At 39.9% G+C, this 19970-nt stretch overlaps 1 protein-coding gene across 8 annotated transcripts in view; it reads left to right on the top strand.

The window, feature by feature from the left end:
- Positions 1 to 16819: 16819 nt before the first annotated feature.
- PPP1R12A (protein phosphatase 1 regulatory subunit 12A) overlaps positions 16820 to 19970 on the top strand; it is a 149372-nt gene continuing 146221 nt past the window's right edge. For 3 of the 8 annotated variants that reach the window (XM_036865567.1, XM_036865566.1, XM_036865561.1), the window contains exon 1: positions 16843 to 17324. In XM_036865567.1, coding sequence (XP_036721462.1) covers positions 17088 to 17324 — 237 coding nt within the window. In that variant the 5' untranslated portion in view covers positions 16843 to 17087. Of the gene's footprint in view, positions 17325 to 19970 lie in introns of all 8 variants that reach the window. The other 5 variants (XM_036865569.1, XM_036865564.1, XM_036865568.1 and 2 more) reach the window with 4 other exon arrangements.

Below are 19970 nucleotides of genomic sequence, written 5' to 3'. Positions count from 1 at the left end.
AAATAGGATTAAAATGAAGTGAATTAAAATAATTTGAGAAATAAGAGAAATCACATATAACTTACATATAGTGTGTGTGTGTATATATATATACATATATGTACACACTATATATGTGTGTGTGTGTGTGTGTGTGTGTGTATCAGGAGTGAGAATGTTTATGAGTCAGGTAAAGATATGTACAATGGGTGTAATAATATTGGAGATTTAAGTAAAAGGCATATAGTTGGGAAAACTAGAAATATCTAAAGCCCAACAGATACAAGAAGAAAAAATAAGTCACTCTGTTGGTAACTAAAAAGAAAATGAAGAGGTTAAAAAAATGGAAAAAGAGAGATTAGGCTAATGTGGAGAACACTGAAGAAAATGGAAAGCTGATAGAGTTGGAGAAATTGTCAGGCTAAGAAATCCAGTGTCTGTCATGTTCCTGTCAAGGCAAAGCAGCTTAGAGAAACTTTAGAGCTTGTGCCTCCTCTCTGACTCTCTGTCTACATTATCCTGACCTAGCCCCACATTCTTAACAAAACAAACAAACAAGCAGACAAAAAATAAAGCAATGAGCTTAATTTAGCCTGGCTCATTTTTCAAGAACCTTTAGCTGTTTTTGGTGACCACCAAGTTCTTGTCAAAACTTTCACTTACTTTATGTTCAATTACCTTTCCTAGAGTTTTACTCAGGAATGGTGTATAATTTACTGATGTATGGTTACTAGGGATATGTGAAAATACATCTATCGAAGTGATCACCGTGAAAAGCAAATCTACTTAATTAATGCAAGAGAACTTATCTTCTCCTAGGCAGTGTGATAAATGATTTTTAATCAAAATTAGACCCTATCATTCATTATCCATTCAGAAACTATCCTACACTCCTCCCATTTTTCACACCCCACATACAATGGTTAAACTTTATTGATTTTTGGCCCCTCCTTTCCATCTGTACTGTCATTGCCCTATTTGAGGCTGTCTCCAACTGTCACTCCAATACTGCAGAGTTCTTGCCTCCTCTGACTGACCCAGTGGTTTAGGAGGGTAAATGGTGTCTGGGGAGAGGTAATGAGTCTGTTCTCTCTCCCTACCCACAGCCCACTTTTGCTCTAGAATTTATAGATTCATTTCTTTATGGTACCCTTTCCAATGCCCCAGAATCTAACCTCTATTTTTCTTCCAGAATGATCTTTCTGACCCAAATGTCTGATGATACTACCTCCCTGCTAACAGTTCTTCAATGGCTAACCAGCATCTGAAGCAAAAGTAGCAATTACCAATGGCCGCAGGGGCCAGGCAGTTGGCATAAGTGACATTTGAATAAAGCAGATCAATAGGTACTATTGCAGAGTGGTGACAGCAGAGTCTGTCAAATGTGGGAAAATGTGGCCAGAACTCCCAAATCTTCAGAACAGGCTAGAAGCCCAAATTTGTATGTGAAATTTCTCAATTTTTAAATGTTGACAACTAATTCTACTCTTTTAAAACACAGCGGGAGCAAAACACATCACTTCTGTAGCCTGTGGGCAATCAATCTGCCAACTCTGACCTGATAGGATAAAAGCCAAACTCCTTAGCATGGCATAAAAGACTCAACATGAGGGCTTCCCTGGTGGCGCGGTGGTTGAGAATCTGCCTGCCAATGCAGGGAACACGGGTGCGAGCCCTGGTCTGGGAGGATCCCACATGCCGCAGAGCGACAAGGCCCCGTAAGTCACAACTACTGAGCCTGCGCGTCTGGAGCCTGTGCTCCGCAACAAGAGAGGCCGCGATAGTGAGAGGCCCGCGCACCGCGATGAAGAGTGGCCCCCGCTTGCCGCAACTGGAGAGAGCCCTTGCCCAGAAACGAAGACCAAACGCAGCCAAAAATAAATAAAAAAAAAAAAAAAAAAAAAAAGACTCTACATGATCTACTTCCTTCCTACCTTTACCACTCTATCTCTTGCCAGTTCTTCCTGCCAAAAAAGCATATATGCTTCATCAATTGTGAATTACATTCACTTCCAGGAGAAGTGTAGTTTTACTTGCCTTTGTGTTTCTGCCTCTGTTCTGATGGAGTCTCCTCCCTAACTCACACTACATCACCCCCAAACACCTCATCCAATTCCTCGTTGATTAATTGCGTCAGTGAAATGTCATCTCCTTCCATAAGCCGTCCCTGTCCTACACCTTCCCTCCTTTGCCACCTAGGATAGATGGCTTTACAGTAGGTTCCCAAAGCATTAAGTAGATCCCAGTCATTGCCTTAAATAAAGACTCTAAGAGAAGAAGCAAGTATATGTGGGAAGCTGTTAAATTCCGTTTTGCATTTGTTAGGCTCAGATATTTCATGTCAGTAAGCAATTGTATAAATAGCTATGGAACTTAGATGCAATACCTGGCCTTCGGGTGGGGATCTGAGGAAAAAAACTCTGTAAAGTGAAAAGAAAAAAGGGCTACAGATGAAATCTTGTGAAATAAAATGTAGGCAGAGGAAAAGGAGTGTATGAGAGGAGTCTTAAAAGTAGTTAGAGAGGGCTTCCCTGGTGGCGCAGTGGTTGAGAATCTGCCTGCTAATGCAGGGGACACGGGTTCGAGCCCTGGTCTGGGAGGATCCCACATGCCGCGGAGCAGCTAGGCCCGTGAGCCACAACTACTGAGCCTGCGCGTCTGGAGCCTGTGCTCCGCAGCAAGAGAGGCCGCGATGGTGAGAGGCCTGCGCACCGCGATGAAGAGTGGCCCCCGCTTGCCGCAACTGGAGAAAGCCCTCGCACAGAAACCCAACTCGAACAGAAGACCCAACACAGCCAAAAATAAATAAATATTAAAAAAAAAAAAAAAAAAAAAAAGTAGTTAGAGAATTAGGAGGAAAACCAGGAGTGAGTGGTGTCATGAAAGATGAGGGGGAATTTTCAAGAAGGAGAGAGTATTCGTCATGGTCAAATACTGCAAAATGTCCACTGGACTTAACAATAACATCACTGGTCATCCTGATAAGACCAGTTTTTAAGGAATGGTGGTTGTGAAACCAAATTAGAGTGAATTAAGGAATGGAAAGAAAATGAGGCAGTGGAAACCATGAATGAAGATTCCTCTATCAAGATTATTTTTTGCAGATTGAAGAAGAAACACTAGAATTGTACATGGGGTTAAGGAAGGATTTTTGGGGGGAAGAGCTACTGATTGGTTTATTTTTAGTACTTCTCAACAGGGAAAATAATGGCATTTTGAGAAGTGTAATTCATTGTTGGGTGAAGAATTCCCTCACATTGCAAGTTATTTAGCATCCCTGCTACCTTCCTCCCCATCAAATCATAGTAATGCTCCCCAGACATTTTGATAACCAAAGATACCCCCACCACACTTCCAAATGCCTCTGGGACAATGGTGTTGGTCCCATTAGGGAATCACAGCACAGTCTCCCTGCAATGGGCTCTTTTTCTCTCAACATTTTGTTATGAGAAATTTCAAACAGAAAAGTTGAAAGAATAGTATAACAAACACTTAGATACCCATTAGCTAGATACAGAAATTGTTAACATCTTGCCAAATTTCCTTTATCTACTTTATGTGTGTTTATTTTTTTTTATTTTGCCAAACCACTTGAAAGGAAGTTGTCAACATCATGACAGTTTATACATGCATCTCCTTAAATTAAGGACAGATTTCGTAATCACATTATTACCACATCTCAGAACACAAATAACAAAAAAATTCTTAATATCAATCTAAAACACAATCCATATTTAAATTTCCCCAACAATCAATCATAACTTTTTTTTTCTAAATCAGAGCCTAGTCAAAATTCACATGTTTAATTTGGTTGTTATATTTTTCAGTCTCTTTTAATCTAAAAATCCTCACTTTTGTATTTTTTACAACATTGGTTTTTTTTTTTAAGAGGCCTGGTCAATTTTCCTGTAGACTATCCTACATTTGGGTTTTTCTGATTAAATCCTTATGGTATAATTTAATATGTTCTTATAGCCCCCTTATTTCTTATAAAATGATATCTGATCTAAGAGGCTTGATTAGACTCAAGCTGTTCATTTTCGGCAGAAATATATCATAGATAATGGAAGGGCACATAATGGAGGCTGTTCTATTATTTATGGTGCTGTGTTTGATCACAGAATTGAGTTACTGATTGTTGTTGATTTAAGGGAATATATGTTTTACACTGTTATAACTTTAGCACTAATAGGGGCTTGGCACGTGGCAGGTGCTCATAAATGTTAGGTGAATGAACAAATGAATAAGTGAATAATATAAACTGATTTTAAGTGATAGCTAACAAAAAAGAGGCAGTTGAGTTCTGATACACAAATTCTAGAATAGCTGGTTAGAGATCTAATTGAAGAAAGAAATTATTGAGTATTCTTTATAGTTTTAAATCTTATGTTTCATAATGAGAATATAATTTTCTACTCATTATTATTATTATGCCAGTGTTTTATTTTATTGTTTTGGCCATGCCACACAGCATGCAGGATCTTACTTCCCCCACCAGGGTTCGAACCCATGCCCACTGCAGTGGAACTGCAGAGTCTTTTTTTTTTTTTTTTTAGAAATTTCATGTAATGTCTGAAACATTTATATTAACATATTTCCATACAAATAACCCAAAGAAAGTTTAGTATTAGTTATTTTGTTTGTCTGTTTGTTTGTTTTTTTATACTGCAGGTTCTTATTAGTCATCAATTTTATACACATCAGTGTATACATGTCAATCCCAATCGCCCAATTCAGCACACCACCATCCCCACCCCACCGCAGTTTTCCCCCCTTGGTGTCCGTTCGTTTGTTCTCTACATCTGTGTCTCAACTTCTGCCCTGTAAACCAGTTCATCTGTACCATTTTTCTAGGTTCCACATACATGTGTTCATATACGATATTTGTTTTTCTCTTTCTGACTTACTTCACTCTGTATGACGGTCTCTAGATCAACCCACATCTCAACAAATGGCTCAATTTCGTTCCTTTTTATGGCTGAGTAATAGTCCATTGTATATATGTACCACATGTTCTTTATCCATTCGTCTGTTGATGGGCATTTAGGTTGCTTCCATGACCTGGCTATTGTAAATAGTGCTGCAATGAACATTGGGGTCCATGTGTCTTTTTGAATTATGGTTTTCTCAGGGTATATGCCCAGTAGTGGGATTGCTGGATCATACGGTAATTCTATTTTTAGTTTTTTAAGGAACGTCCATACTGTTCTCCATAGTGGCTGTATCAATTTACATTCCCACCAACAGTGCAAGAGGGTTCCCTTTTCTCCACACCCTCTCCAGCATTTGTTATTTGTAGATTTTCTGATGATGCCCATTCTAACTGGTGTGAGGTGATACCTCATTGTAGTTTTGATTTGCATTTCTCTAATAATTAGTGATGTCGAGCAGCTTTTCATGTGCTTCTTGGCCATCTGTATGTCTTCTTTGGAGAAATGTCTATTTAGCTCTCCAGCCCATTTTTGGATTGGGAACTGCAGAGTCTTAACCACTGGACTGCCGGGGAAGTCCCTATGCCAGTGTTCAGAAACATATTCTGATGTCATTTGCTTGGGAGAAGTGAAGAGTTTGAAATATTGAAATATTTCCTGTGGGGAAAAGGTCTTTTGGAGAAATAAAATAACAAAGTCTTGGAGAAATAAAATATTATTAACAAATTTGAAATTCTTCTCTGATGATCTTCTTCACACAATAGCAATAATATTATTATCAGGTAGAGTTCTTTTTTCCAGCACAGAAATTGACTCTACTTTTAAGCAAAAAAATCAATTTGTTAGAAGGATATGGGGTAGTTCCCAAAATTGAAAAAAAAGCTAAGAAAGCAAGTAGCACAGGAACTGACGTAGGTGATGACAAGAATACTAGACAGTCTCTTTAGGGCATCATCATCTGGACAAATCAACTTTGTCTGCTAAATGCTAAAGAGAGCTAATCTGATTGGTTTCAATGGAGTTAAATCATTTTTCTGCTTGTTGTTTGTTACCTAGAATCTGAACACTTTTTTTTTTTCTTTTTTAAAGGGAACGCTATTTATTTATTTATTTATTTTGGCTGTGTTGGGTCTTCGTTTCTGTGTGAGGGCTTTCTCTAGTTGCGGCGAGCGGGAGCCACTCTTCATCGCGGTGTGCGGGCCTCTCACTGTCGTGGCCTCTCTTGTTGCGGAGCCCAGGCTCCAGACGCGCAGGCTCAGTAGTTGTGGCTCACGGGCCTAGTTGCTCCGCGGCATGTGGGATCTTCCCAGACCAGGGCTCGAACCCGTGTCCCCTGCATTGGCAGGCAGATTCTCAACCACTGAGCCACCAGGGAAGCCCCTGAATATTTTTTAATTAGGAACAATTCCCATTTAGTGAGTCGTGTTGGGAGAAAGGACCATGCCACCCACTACAGAAGCTACATGGGGCTAACATTATCTCTTCCAGTTCTTCAGCAGTTAAGTCTTGGGCACCTGAGCTAGGCTTAACCAACCGGGCATTCAGACCAAGGACTTTGAATTTGGAGAAAATGTTGGGAAGTTGAGTTGTCCTCAGTAATGGTGGTAGAAGGGTCAGCAAACCTTATCTGTAAAGGACTAGATGGTAAATAGTTTAGTTATTGTGTGTACATATAATCTCTTTCCCATATTTGTCTTTGTTTGCTTAAAACCCTCTAAAGATGTAAAGGCCCTTCTTAGGTCGCTGGCAGCCAGAGCTGCAGTCATTTATTTGCAGGCTTGATTGGGGCCGGAGGATCTGCTTTCAAGAAGGCTCATTCCCTTGTCTGGAGACTTCAGTTCCTCACTAAGTGGGCCTCTCCAAAAAAGGTGCCTGAGTGTCTTCATGCATGATAGCCCAAGTCACACAGAATGAGTGATTCTAGAGAGTAATCGAGCAAACAAGACTGAAACCACAGTGTCTTCTATTACCTAATCTTAAGAGTGACAGATCATCACTTGTGCTGAATGCTACCGGTCACTCAGAACAACACAGGGACAATGTGAAGGCATGATAAATACCACAAGGAGGGGATCATTGGGGGCCCTCTTGGAGGCTGTTTACCACAGTTGTCACAACAATTACTATCTGGGGGTGGCACCAACAATGTCTTTCTATCAGAGTTTTCATATAATGTGATCTTGACTATGTTATTATTGCTGGGCTTACATTTGTTCCTGCGCATTTTGTGGGTTCATTCTCTGGCCATCTCACTAATTCTGGAACCATTCAACGTCCTTTCCATAAATGTCTTTTCTGCTTATGGAAGTGTGGTGTGCAAAATTCTAAAATGCTCCCCAAGATTCTTGTCCCTGGTGTAAACGCCATGTATAATCCCCTCATCTTGAGTATTGAAAGGAACTGTGAATACAATGGATTTCACTCTTGTGATTACGTTATATGAAAAAGGTGAAGGAATTCTGCAGTTGTAATTAATGACCCAAATCAGTTGATTTTGTGTTAATCAAAGGCAGCTTATCCTGCTTGTGGGAACATAAAATGGTGCAGATACTATGGAGAACAGTATGATTGTTGCTCAAAAAATTAAAATTAGAATTACCACATCATCTAGCAATTCCACTTCTGAGTATATACCCAAAGAATTTAAAGCAGGGTCATGAAAAGATATGTGTATACCCATGCTTATAGCAATATTATTCACAATAGCCAAAAGGTGGAAACATTCCAAGTGTCCACAGACAGATGAATAGAAAAACAAAACAAACCTTCAGAATACTATGCTAAGTGAAATAAGCCAGTCACAAAAGGACAAATACTGTATGATTCCTCTCATATGAGATACTTAGAGTAGTAAAATTCATAAAGACAGAAAGTAGAATAATGGTTTCTAGGGACTGGGGGTGGGATGGATGGAGTTACTGTTTAATGGGTACAGAATTTCAGTTTTTAAATATGAAAAAAGTTCCGTGGATGAAAGGTGGTGATGGTTGCACAGCAATGTAGATGTACTTAATGCCACAAACTGTATCCTTGGAAAATGGTTCAAATGGTAACTTTTACATTATGTATATTTTAACACAATTAAAACATTTTTTAATTTAAAATTTTAAAGTGTGAAAAAAAATTTTTTTTTAAATAAAAGAGACTATCCTGAGTGGGCTTGAGTTAATGGGGAAAGGTCTTTTAAAGAGTGACTGGGCCCTTCCTGGACGGAGATTCTCCTGCTGGCCTGGACACCATGTCGTGAGCTGTATGGAGGGGCCACATGGCAAGGACCTGAGGGCAGCCTCTTGCTGCTGAGAGCAGCCTCTGGCTGATAGCCAGCAAGAATATGGGGACCTCCATTCTACAACTACAAGGAATTGAATGCTGCTAATGACTAGTGAGCTTGGAAGAGGACCCCAAGCCTCAGTTGAGGGTACAGCTAGCAACATCTTAATTTCAGCCTCAAAAAACCCTGAGCAGAAGACCAAGCAAAAATGTGTCAGACTCCTGACTCACAGAAACTATGATTTAAAAATCTGTGGGAGGGCAGAAGTTGAGACACAAATGTAGAGAATGGACATATGGACACCAAGGGGGGAAAACTGAGGTGAGGTGGGGATGGTGGTGTGCTGAATTGGGCGATTGGGATTGACATGTATACACTGATGTGTATAAAACTGATGCCTAATAAGAACCTGCAGTATAAAAAAACAAACAAAACAACTAATACTAAACTTTCATTGGGTTATTTGTATGGAAATATGTTAATATAAATGTTTCAGACATTACATGAAATTTCTAAAAATCTTATATTTGTATTTGTATGGAAATATGTATGGAAATATGTTAATATAAATGTTTCAGACGTTACATGAAATTTCTAAAAATCTTATATTTGTATTTGTATGGAAATATGTTAATATAAATGTTTCAGACATTACATGAAATTTCTAAAAATCTTATATGTTCTGGTATAATGTTATAAGTAATAATCCTAGTTATTACTTTAAAATGTATATCTCAGAAATAACTAATTTTCTTGTCAACTGCATTATTATGAACTTTCATCAAATCTTTAACCGTGGTCATTTTTAAGTCTTTTGTCATTCACAGACAGTTCTGGGTGTATTCTGATGATTTTGCAAATATGTTCCTATAAAAGGGTTTCATCTTCAAGAAATTCATGGAAAAGACTCTGACAAGTACAGGTTTCTGGTAACTGACTGTACTGCTGAACTGAATGAATAAGCATTTTCAGAACTCTAATGAAAAACTGATGAACTCATAAAAGTGCTAACAAAAGATCAAGATGAAAAAAAAAATTAATTACATGGGACTGAGTGAACTGATGAGGATGAGTATAATTTTTGTGACTTTCTGTCTGAATTAAAAAAAAAAAAAAATCCCACAAGGACTCAGAGGCAAAGAATATACAAATCAATTTTCACTGCAAAGTAAAGGAGCTGTTACAGTGGAGGATTACTGGACTGAATGTCAATATTATGACATAGTATGAGTGTGTTTCATGTTTGGTAATTGCAATCATTGTTGCTTTTGTTGTGGTCATCCATGTACAATGCTTGGTGTCAGTCTATCTCTTGTAAAAATAAAATACAGTGTGTGTGTGTGAAAAAAAAAAAAAAATCTGTGGGACTTCCCTGGTGGCACAGTGGTTAAGAATCCGCCTGCCAATGCAGGGGACACGGGTTTGATCCCTGGTCCGGGAAGATCCCACATGCCGCAGAGCAACTAAGCCCGTGCGCCACGAGTACTGAGCCTGCGCTCTAAAGCCCGCGAGCCACAGCTACTGAAGCCTGCGTGCCTAGAGCCCGTGCTCCGCAACAAGAGAAGCCACCGCAGTGAGAAGTCCGAGCACCGCAACGAAGAGTAGCCCCCGCTCGCCGCATGCAGAGAAAACCCATGCGCAGCAACGGAGACCCAATGCAGCCAAAAATAAATAAATTTTTAAAAATGTTTTAAAAATAAATTAAAAAAATAAAAATTTGCGTTGTTTTAAGCCACTAAATTTGTTGTAATTTGTTGCACAGCAATAGAAATCTAGTACAAATAGGCAGTGTCTTCTTTGCAATCAAGAATCCTAACTGGTTTATGTATCTACTCCTGGCTAGGGAAACTTGATAATTCCAAGACTCTGTGCAGTGAAACAAATAATCCTTCCTCCCTTCCAAGAAAACCTATGCATCACTATTAATAGAAGAGGGAAGGCATGCCAGATAGGTGAAATTAAAAAACAGACATCTACTATACTGTGTATGCATGTGTGTGTGTGTATATATATATTTAACTTAGAATAAGTTAACTAGTTATCTATGTATTATTTTATATCTAATTTCTCCCCAATTTTTAGTATTAACTTTTAACCACAAGTCTCCATCGTCTTAATAGTGGTATTCCAAGGTTTCATTTATTTGTTATATTTAAGTTGTGATGGTGGAGTAGAAATAAATTTTCTCTGTAAATTCCAAGGAACTGTGAGGTCATTTAGACTAGCCAAACCCTTTGACTGAAGCATAATTGGGGATAACCCAGTAGGATACGCCTAATGCTCCAAGACGCTATCAGAACAGACAAATGAGCAGAGGAAGAAAACAGCAGGACACACAGTCCTCATCATCCCATTAGCTTCCCTCTACAACACCAGCTGCCATTTAAACCAGTCTTTCAAATAGAAAGAAAAGGTGTTGCCCATTCTGGCCTAAACATATGAGGGCTTTGGTGGCTTGTCATTGCACTGATGATTTTTCAGTCTTTGAGAATTTTCTTTTAAAATGAGATAGATGGGTCATATTTTAAGCCTTATTAGCTAAGATCTTAATTCTCAGTTTATGCCAATGATGGATTACATCTGCTAATAGCAAGAATGAGTCACAGGATAAATGCGGAGGAGAGAAATTTTCAAAGACAAATTAAGCTTTCTTCACATTTTATCTAGGGCTATCTGAGCTACTCTGAACAGTTCTGTGTTTCTTTTCATCCCCATCATTTTAATGATAAATATGCCCCCCTTCTTTGTATCTAAGACCTTCCATTATAAAATTATTATTTCTCCAGTTTTGGATCCTGCTATGACTTTCTTGATGTTTTGTGTTCTGATACTATGTAACTGTCCCTCTTTCTGCCTTTATACATACAAAATTCCCACTCCCCTTCACACACACATCATGTTTGTGCCTGGCCAGTTCCTACTCTTCCTTGAGGATGAGTTCATGTATCACTCCTTCTCAAAGATCTCCCTGATAGGCTGTGCCTATCTGCCCCTCCCCTCAGCCCCCATCCCCAACCCAAAGTACACTCTTCTGTGCTTCAACAGTATACACTGCTTTAACTGTGTCCTTCCCTTTATCTGTATCCCTTTCTTTACCCTGTACAGTAATATATTCATTCAGTGCTTATAACAGAAATGGGCCCTTCGTAAATTCTGTAAAAGTATTAGCTCTTACCATTGTATTAAAATTACCTATTTCAATACTAGTTTCCTCTACTAAAGTGTAAACTCCTTAACCTAAAGGATAATGTCTTATTCATTTTCTTAGTTCTTGGATTACAGTAGGTGATTAAGAAATGTTCATTGAAATGTAAGATGGTAAGAAACTATTATTTATTGAGCCCTGTGTCAGGCAAGATTTCTAAAACAGTCCCTCAGAGATGTCCTTGCTTTAATTCCTGGAACCTGCAAATAGGATATTATGATTAGGTTATTTTATATGGTCAGTTGACCTTAAAATAGGGAGATGATCTAATTTCAGCAACTTTTAAAAACAGACACCTCTCTCAGGTTGGTGGCAGAAGGGGAAGTCAAAGAGAGGAAGCAAAGCATGAGAAGGATTTGACACACTGTGGCTGGCTTTGAACATGGAGGGGGCCATGTGTAAGAAACAGAAAGAGGTCGCTAGGAGCTGAGAGTAATTCCCAGTCCACCACTAGCAAGGAAGTGGGGACATCAGTCCTGCAACTACAACTTAAACGAGCTCCCAAGAGCCTCCAGCTAAGAGCCCGGCCCAGCTGATAACTGGTTTTTGGCCTCCTGAGCATAGAATCCAACTGAGCCCACCTGCACTTCTGACCTACAGAACTGTGAGATAATAAATAGGTATTGTTATAAGGTGTTACGTTTGTGGTCATTTCTTATGGCACCAATAGAAAATGAACTACATGTCAGCTATATGCAATGTCAGCTATAATACATATATAAAGCTGACTATATATGTATTGGGAATGAATCTCACTTAAAGAGTCCTCATCTTGCCTAATTTTCTATAAATAACTTAATCTCAACCTAAACTCCTGACCAGTAGGGAATTCTATATCAGTCATTCTTGGTGGTCTTTAACCTCCACCAGGGTGTGTGTCAAGTTTCTGACATCATACTACACAGTGCTACAGCCATGTTTACACACTAGTTAATGCTGGAACATCTGTCCTAGCCTGCATGATCCCTTCAGGTGGCTTCCTGACATTTAAGTTCCAGCTGGGGGCAGATTTACTGCAAAACTTCAGGGCCTCTAACTTCAATGGGTCCCTTCCAAGGCCCTACACTTAATTGAGTGTAATTTTATATCCTTTTTCTTAAAGAGGAATCCCCAAATTGCATAAATGTCAGGCACCACAAAACCTGGACACCCCCTCAGCTCAGAACTTTCCTGGTTAACTAATCAGAGTGAACTTTTCTTCCCTACCCCACATCTGCCTAACTGCCAGTAGCTTTAGACAATTTTTACCTTCTCTCTTCCTAATTTTTTTCCTCACTACACTTAGCCGTATCTGAATTTATTTATTCGTTTAAAATGTGTTCATTTTTTGTCCCTCCCCACTAGAATGTAAGTTTATTGAAGGCAGGCACTTTATTTGTTTTATTCATTCCTATATACCTAGAACCTAGAATGATGATTGACAAATAATAGGTGTTAATCAATATGTATTGACCCATCAACCTCTGGTCTATCAAACTGCTGCATTCTGGTTGTCTTAGTTCATTTGGGCTGCTAAAACAAAATACCATAAACTCACAGCTTTATAAACAACAAACGTTTATTTCTCACAGTTCTGGAGGCTGGGAAGTCTTAAGATCAAAGGCACAGCCAGATTTAGTTTCTGATGAGAGCTTGCTTCCTGGTTCATAGATGGTAGTCCTGTCACTGTGACGCTACATGGTGGAAGGGGCCAAGGGTACTAATGTGACATAACTAGCTCCTCAAAGCCCTACCTCCTAATACCATCACCTTGGGGATTAGGATTTCAACGTACGAATTTTGAGGGGACATAAACATTCAGACCATAGCGTAGACCAAGTCTGGGGCACACCTATGTTTGGCTAGTGGGAGTTCCAATGCTTAGGTTCCAGCCTCTCTATGCAGCATTAAGCCATTCATTCTGAGATCTTGCCACATTCTAGGGACACTTCCAGAGATCAGGGAGCAAATCCCCACTGCTCTAGAGGCCTACCGACTTCTTTCTCATCCTTTTAGCCTATGCATCACTTTATTCTCAGTGAAATCCTTCTTTTCCACAGAAGCTCCCAAAAATCGCTTGGGAGATTCCCTTTGCTTGGTTCCCCCTTCTCCACCCTAAATAGAAATAATATTACATGATATTATGAAATAACATTTTTTAAAAGTGAGAATACAAGCAACTTTAGAAAATGTTCCTGTTTGTGTTGATCTATAATACTATGCAAATGTAGCTTCAATAAATTCCTAGCCACCTGGTACACTACTTCCAACCAGATTATTAGCCCTGAAGTCTTATTCAATAGACATTTGGGGGTGGTCACTTCAAGCTAGGAAGGAAAGTGTTTTGAAAGCAACTTCTGCTTTCTTCCTTGCCACAAACATCCCCTGAGGCAAGGAAGCGGAGTTGCTATCAGTTTTAATGAGGGAAGGAAAAGAGGCAAATACAAGAAAACAAAATCTCATTTTTTTTCTTTCTAATATACATTATTCATTTAATCTTAAAACAACCACATGAAGCTCATATTATTTCCACCTGCCAAAACTGAGCATAGTCTTTACCAGTGATGTTGTGTCTGTTATCACTGCACATGTTTATTCTCACTAATATCCTACTCTGTCCTTTTTTTGCATCCTGGTCTCTGGAGGAATTTAGAAGCTTTTCTCAGAATTTCAGTTTAAGGACATTTGAATGAATCCTTCAACTAAATGCTAGTGTTCCAAGATGGAGCTCATGCACCTAAACTCTCCTTCCAGATGTTGAAGCATCCTATATTATTACATTCTCTAGTTATTTTGCTAATAATAAACTTGACTGTGAGCATAATAACATATTATGCTACACTCTTTAGATGATGGTACATCAGAGAACACAGAAAAAAAATCTAAGCTTTGTGTGTGTGTGCATGTGTGAAGATTTAAATTTTATGATTTACTAAAAATGTCTTCAAATTGATAATTAACAAGTAAATTAATGGTTAGTAGGGAATATCTGTAGTGTACTTAAGTTTTGAAAAAGATGTGTACAGATCCTCTTCTGAAAATCTCCTGCATGTAATAACTAAAGACCCCAACTGATTAATGATTTGCTGCAGCAAAGGAAAACATTTAGTAAATTAATACAGTGTAATTTGCACTTCTATTTTAAGGCTTAATTTGCATTAAAGGAGCTGAACAGTATCTTCACACCCCTATCTACTCAGAGGGCATTAAGAAATGAAAATATTTGCATTTCTTCAATTTCTTTTTCTGCTTAAATTTTTAAGTTCATTCTGCTATTAAGGTAATATGAAGTGGCTGGCTTTGTGTTGTTTTTTGAACAAAAAGTTTTGCCTTTTCTGGAGTTAGTGGTAGGTCTTCAGTATCATTAATTCAAAACACTAAAAAAAATTCTCCTTAAAAAGGCAAACAGGTGGCAGTTTAACAGCACTTCCAATGAGATTAACACAGAACTTCGTGACCCTTAGATCTGGAGGAAAGCTAACCTCAGTGAAATTTGCATATATTAACAGCCCAGGTGGGTTTTTATTTTGTTTTGTTTTTGTCTGGTAGCCTTTGGGAACTGATACTTAACAATTTATTAATAAACTACTGTTTTATTTATTAATTTTACATCCTAAAGGAAGTGCTTGAATCAGAAATAACATACTTCCTACCGAACTCTTGCCCAAATCAAAACTTGAGATACCAATCTATATTCCAGGGCACTTTTAAGAGCTACCAAATAGACCATAACATTCTTGGGAAATAGTAAAGATAAGCTGTCAGTTTTTCTAGGTAGATAGAAGAGCTGACAAGGCAATCCTCAAATTCCTTTCTTTTATTTTAAGAACTGTATTCTGGAGTTTTTTAAGTGGATAGGAATTTTGTATTTTAGCGCTAAGAGTTCTCCAGCACCTAACACTGTCATTATTCAAAGCTCTGATTGGTGCATTTTAGGCATGTTACACTCACTTTCTATTTCTACAATATTTTCAGAGGAAATATTTTTAACCACACCTGGGTTCTATTACTGTCCTAGTAATTGCTATTCAGAAAATTTGGTCTTACAGACAGGTGGTTCCCTAATCACATTTTACCCATTTTTTATTTCTCAATATGATAAGCTGTAATGTAGTCTACTGGAGAATAAGAGAAGCTTAATTCTTCACTGCTGTATCTCCAGCATCTAGAACAACGCTTAACTCAGTACAGGTGCGTAATATTTCTGAAGGAATACTAATCCTGCTGCTAAGAAAAATTAGGTAAGTCCATTAGTTCTTTGGGGACTCAGTCCAGATGATCCTCAAGTTCCATTCAATGCTAACCTTCTATGACTTTTCTTATTTTGGCGCTAAATGTTCTAGAAAATAGTGGATGAAAATATTGTATTGTTTAGAAAAATATCAGTTGGTGGAGATTACAAATAGATGGCTCAAAAGACATTAGTATTTGTTACAAATCGCTCGCGCGCGCGCGGTGTCATACATGACAAAGTTCAAAAGCCTTTTTTATGATTATGATAAATTATGAAGTATTTTGAACATGTGATTTCAAAAGGTGGTTTAAATATGTCGTTATCGTCATTGTATCCCCAGTACCTGGAACCATGACTGGCTCATAGTAAGTATTCACAAAATACCGGTTAAATCAATTGCGTAGTATTAACATTCCTTTTGAACTCTAGAAGCAGCTGGGTCTTTATCCACCCTTAGAAAGCGATGGAGCAGGAACCAGAAATCCCTTAAAAGGTCAGGACCAGTAACAAGGCAGAGCTAAACTCCGGGGTAGTAGCAGACAGGATTAAAGCATTGAAAGAAGGGAAAGAGGACCCAAAATACGAGCGAGAGAAAACAAAACAACAAACACACACACACAACAAAGCAAGAAAAAATAAGCATAAGAGGAAAGACGTTTCTACAGTGGAGGCTGGCAGAAAGCCACTGCAATTACCGCAGGTCAACCCTTGTCACCAGGCGGTCACCTTGGGCTGAGATCTGGGGTAACTACCACCAAATCCCTCGGCTGTACACACAGACCCTGCTTTTAAAAGGTTCTTAGCAAATTCATCTGAGTTCCTCAGAAAGGGAAATCACTAGCGCTTAATTCACGACCTATCTATCCTCCATTCCATTCAAATAACGCAGCCAATAGGAAAATCCTCCGCCCTGAGCAAACGACTCGGCAGAGCTGAGACAGCCCTGGAGGCAGGTCCGCCCCGAAGAGCCTCCATACAGCCCGACTGTTGGCCTCCGGAACCCCAGGAGCCCTCAGCGGGGCAGAACAACCTTCCTTCCCTGTCTCCGCCCTTCCAGGTTGGTCCCAGCCCCCGCTGCCCAGGCGGCCTGGACCACACCCGCTTCCCTCCGGTGGCCTAGCCTCCCCCGCCGCAGTTCGCGGGAGCGCTCTTCCTGGGGCGGGCACAGGCCCATAGCGCATGCGCACTGGCCAAAGGGCGCCTCCCTGCCCGGATCTCGCGAAGTTACGTTAGATTGGCCGCCGGTGACGGGTGGCCGGGCCGGGGGCGGGAGGGCTTCTGAGGTAGGAAGGGAGGTCCGTTCGGCCGGGCGCGCCGCCCCAGTGCTCTGTGGGATACTGGAAGTCTCGAGCGTCTCCTCCCGGTTCCCAGCCCTCTTCTGGCCCGCACTCATAGAAACAGTCACACACCCCCTGCCTCCCCTCTCTTCCCTCTCCGCCTCCCCTTTCCCCCCCCTCGCGATAAGAAGACCCGGCGGCAGGAGAGGGGATGAAGATGGCGGACGCGAAGCAGAAGCGGAACGAGCAGCTGAAGCGCTGGATCGGCTCCGAGACGGACCTCGAGCCTCCCGTGGTGAAGCGCCAGAAGACCAAGGTGAAGTTCGATGATGGCGCCGTCTTCCTGGCTGCTTGCTCCAGCGGCGACACGGACGAGGTCCTCAAGCTGCTGCACCGCGGCGCTGATATCAATTACGCCAATGTGGACGGACTCACTGCCCTGCACCAGGTCTGTGCGCCCCGCCGCCGCTCTCCTGACCCTGCGGGTCCTCGTTGGCCTCCCGCCTAGGCCTCCCCTCGGCTCTTGGTCTCCTGAGGCTGGGGGCGGCGGGAGACTCCCTGCCGCGGGGTGAGGGGGCGGCTTCCCGCGAAGGAGGGAGGGAGAGAACTGGTAGAGGGAGGGCCCTAGGCTTGGGGCCCCCTTCAGACCAGTTGGTGGTGGAGTAAGGGAACCAGGAGATTTCCGGGGCAGAGGGGGAAAGGGACTGTGGTCAGCTTGGGGCCCCAGGGCCGTTTGTGGACGTGTGTCTGGGATTTGAGGTCGAGATGGGGAGCGGTGTGGTGGAGTTGTGCCTGGGCCCCCGATGTCAGTGATAGAGTCGGAGGACGGGGGATGCTGAAGAAAACTACGGACAAGAGGCACTGGGGACACTTGGGTAGAGGGGCGTCTTTGGCTTGTTAGGAGGGCGTTGGATTTATTGTAGTTTTTAGGACTTGATTATAAATGATGATGATAATAATAGTAATCAAGCGCCCTAAGCCGAGTGCCCTGAGCAGACGGTTTCCTGTTTTCTCCTTTATTACTCTTGGTCACTGGGGAGGGGGAAACGGTGTAATTTAGCTGATCTGCACCGGCTGAAAGGGAGAGGATGAAAGTGGGTAGCGTGAGGAAGCGTTCTAAAGGGCTTGCCCACCGCGGGGCCGGAACGTATGAAAGAGTCTCTAACTCGGAGTAGAGTTTGCCGCAGTGTCAGAGATCCTTTGGCCCCAGGTCCGGGGGTGTGCATTGGGGTTAGAAAGAGAAGAATAAATACGAGGCACTCTTTTCAAAGGCGGTTACCAAGCTCTCATTTTTCTTTTGGGGGGTGGGAAAAAAGAAAGCTGTTCACGAACTTTTCTCAAAATGGATGCTTTGTGCATGTTAAAGTTTTATAGTAGTCTGATTGGGATCTCTCAATGTTAGCCAAATAAGGAGAAACTATTGGCAATCCGGAGATAATGTTGCTTTGCCTTTAACAGGCCAAAAGCAACACAACCACTTAGAGTTCTTCTTAAAAAGCAATTTTTCAGTGATGGTAATAGGTGTCAAAACATAAACTCTTTCCATTTTCTTAGTGGACAACTTGGAATTACTAGAAAACGACTTAACAGCAATAGCTTCCCCTTACAATGAAAAGACTTGTAAACTGACTCAAAGTTGCCTTGGTTATATGTGGAAGATCGTAGCTTTGTGTTGATTAATGCTGTTACAAAAACTTGTTTGGGAGGTTGAAACTTATGGTTTCATATTTCATGCATATTACTTTGCTGCCTTTTTAAAAGAGGTGTGTGGTGGCATTTTTCCTTTTACTCCTTCCTGTTTAGTGAATGGTGACTGTTTAAAATTTTATTTAATTGAATTCTCATATCAAACTTGGCTTATAGCCTTTGTTTACAAAGTTGACTGGATGAACTGTAATGACTGACAAATTGCAGGACAAATCTGGAATTTAGCGTGTGGCACCCAGTAAAAATATAGCATGGTCTTTAGCTCTTTATCTGTTCCATTAATTTAGAGTCTCTAACGTATAACAAACTTTTTATTTGGCTGAGGTTTATTTTAAGCTATAGCATAACTCTAGATAAAAACATGGTGTTGAAATGAAATAAACTTTCGGCATTAGAAATGATAATGTAATTATGTAAGATGACTCTTTTCAAATTTCTTTTAAGTGTAATTTACATGGTTTAGTATGGAATTGATTCTGAAAGACAGATTATTGTATGCTTGAGGTCAGGATAAGGTTGCATAATGGTTTATATCAGTATGTTTTATTAAAGTTGTCATATAGAAATGTAAAATTAGTACAGTTGTTGAGGAACCCAATTATATTGGCTTGGAGGAAGAGGAAAACTTCTAATACTTATATTCTTATTGGCTTAGGTAGAAAGAGAAAATACATCTAACAGGCTTCTTAGAGTTTTTTTTTTTCTCCTCTAAATTTGGACATGTTGCAAGAATTATCAGACTTACCAAAGTCTTCCTGATTAACTGAGTTCAGTGGTTAGTTTGGCATTATCTAGCTGTTGTCTTTATTTGATGTTTTGTTTTAGCTGACAAACACTTAAGCAGAAGTTTCCAAGTTTATGCATAATCATTTGCATAATTTCTTTTTGTAATTTATTTGCACATTCCTTAACTCAGTGAAGCCAAAGTCTTTAAAATATCAAGCATTAAAATTTTTATTATGTTTTCTCCACCCTCATTTCTCGTTTATTAACTCTTGTACTTTTTGCCATTGTGACAGAGAACAAGGAGTTCGCTTTGGGCAAATTCAGAACAACAGATAGTGGAAGGTGATAAATAAAACTTTTTAAAAAAAGAATCACAAAAATTTTTAACCTTAAAAATCTCTTGAATACTGATTGCTTTAAATACTTAAATTATAAAACCAAAATTGACCCATTGATTTAATAGCCCTTGAATAATTTTTTTTTTAATTTAACCTCTTGAAAGCTCATAGAATAGCCAGAATGTTTTTACCAGATTAATTATTGGTTAGTCTTTTGGAATATTCTTTTCCATTTTTGGTTTTGATCAAGTGTCTTTTTTTTTCTTTTTTAAAGATTTTTTTAATGTGCACTTTTTTTTTTAAGTCTTTATTGAATTTGTTAC

Source organism: Balaenoptera musculus, chromosome 10 (genome assembly GCF_009873245.2).
Source record: "Balaenoptera musculus isolate JJ_BM4_2016_0621 chromosome 10, mBalMus1.pri.v3, whole genome shotgun sequence".
Taxonomy (NCBI): Eukaryota; Metazoa; Chordata; class Mammalia; order Artiodactyla; family Balaenopteridae; genus Balaenoptera; species Balaenoptera musculus.
The sequence above is the reverse complement of the archived record's forward strand: the minus strand, read 5'-3'. Positions and strand labels throughout refer to the sequence as shown.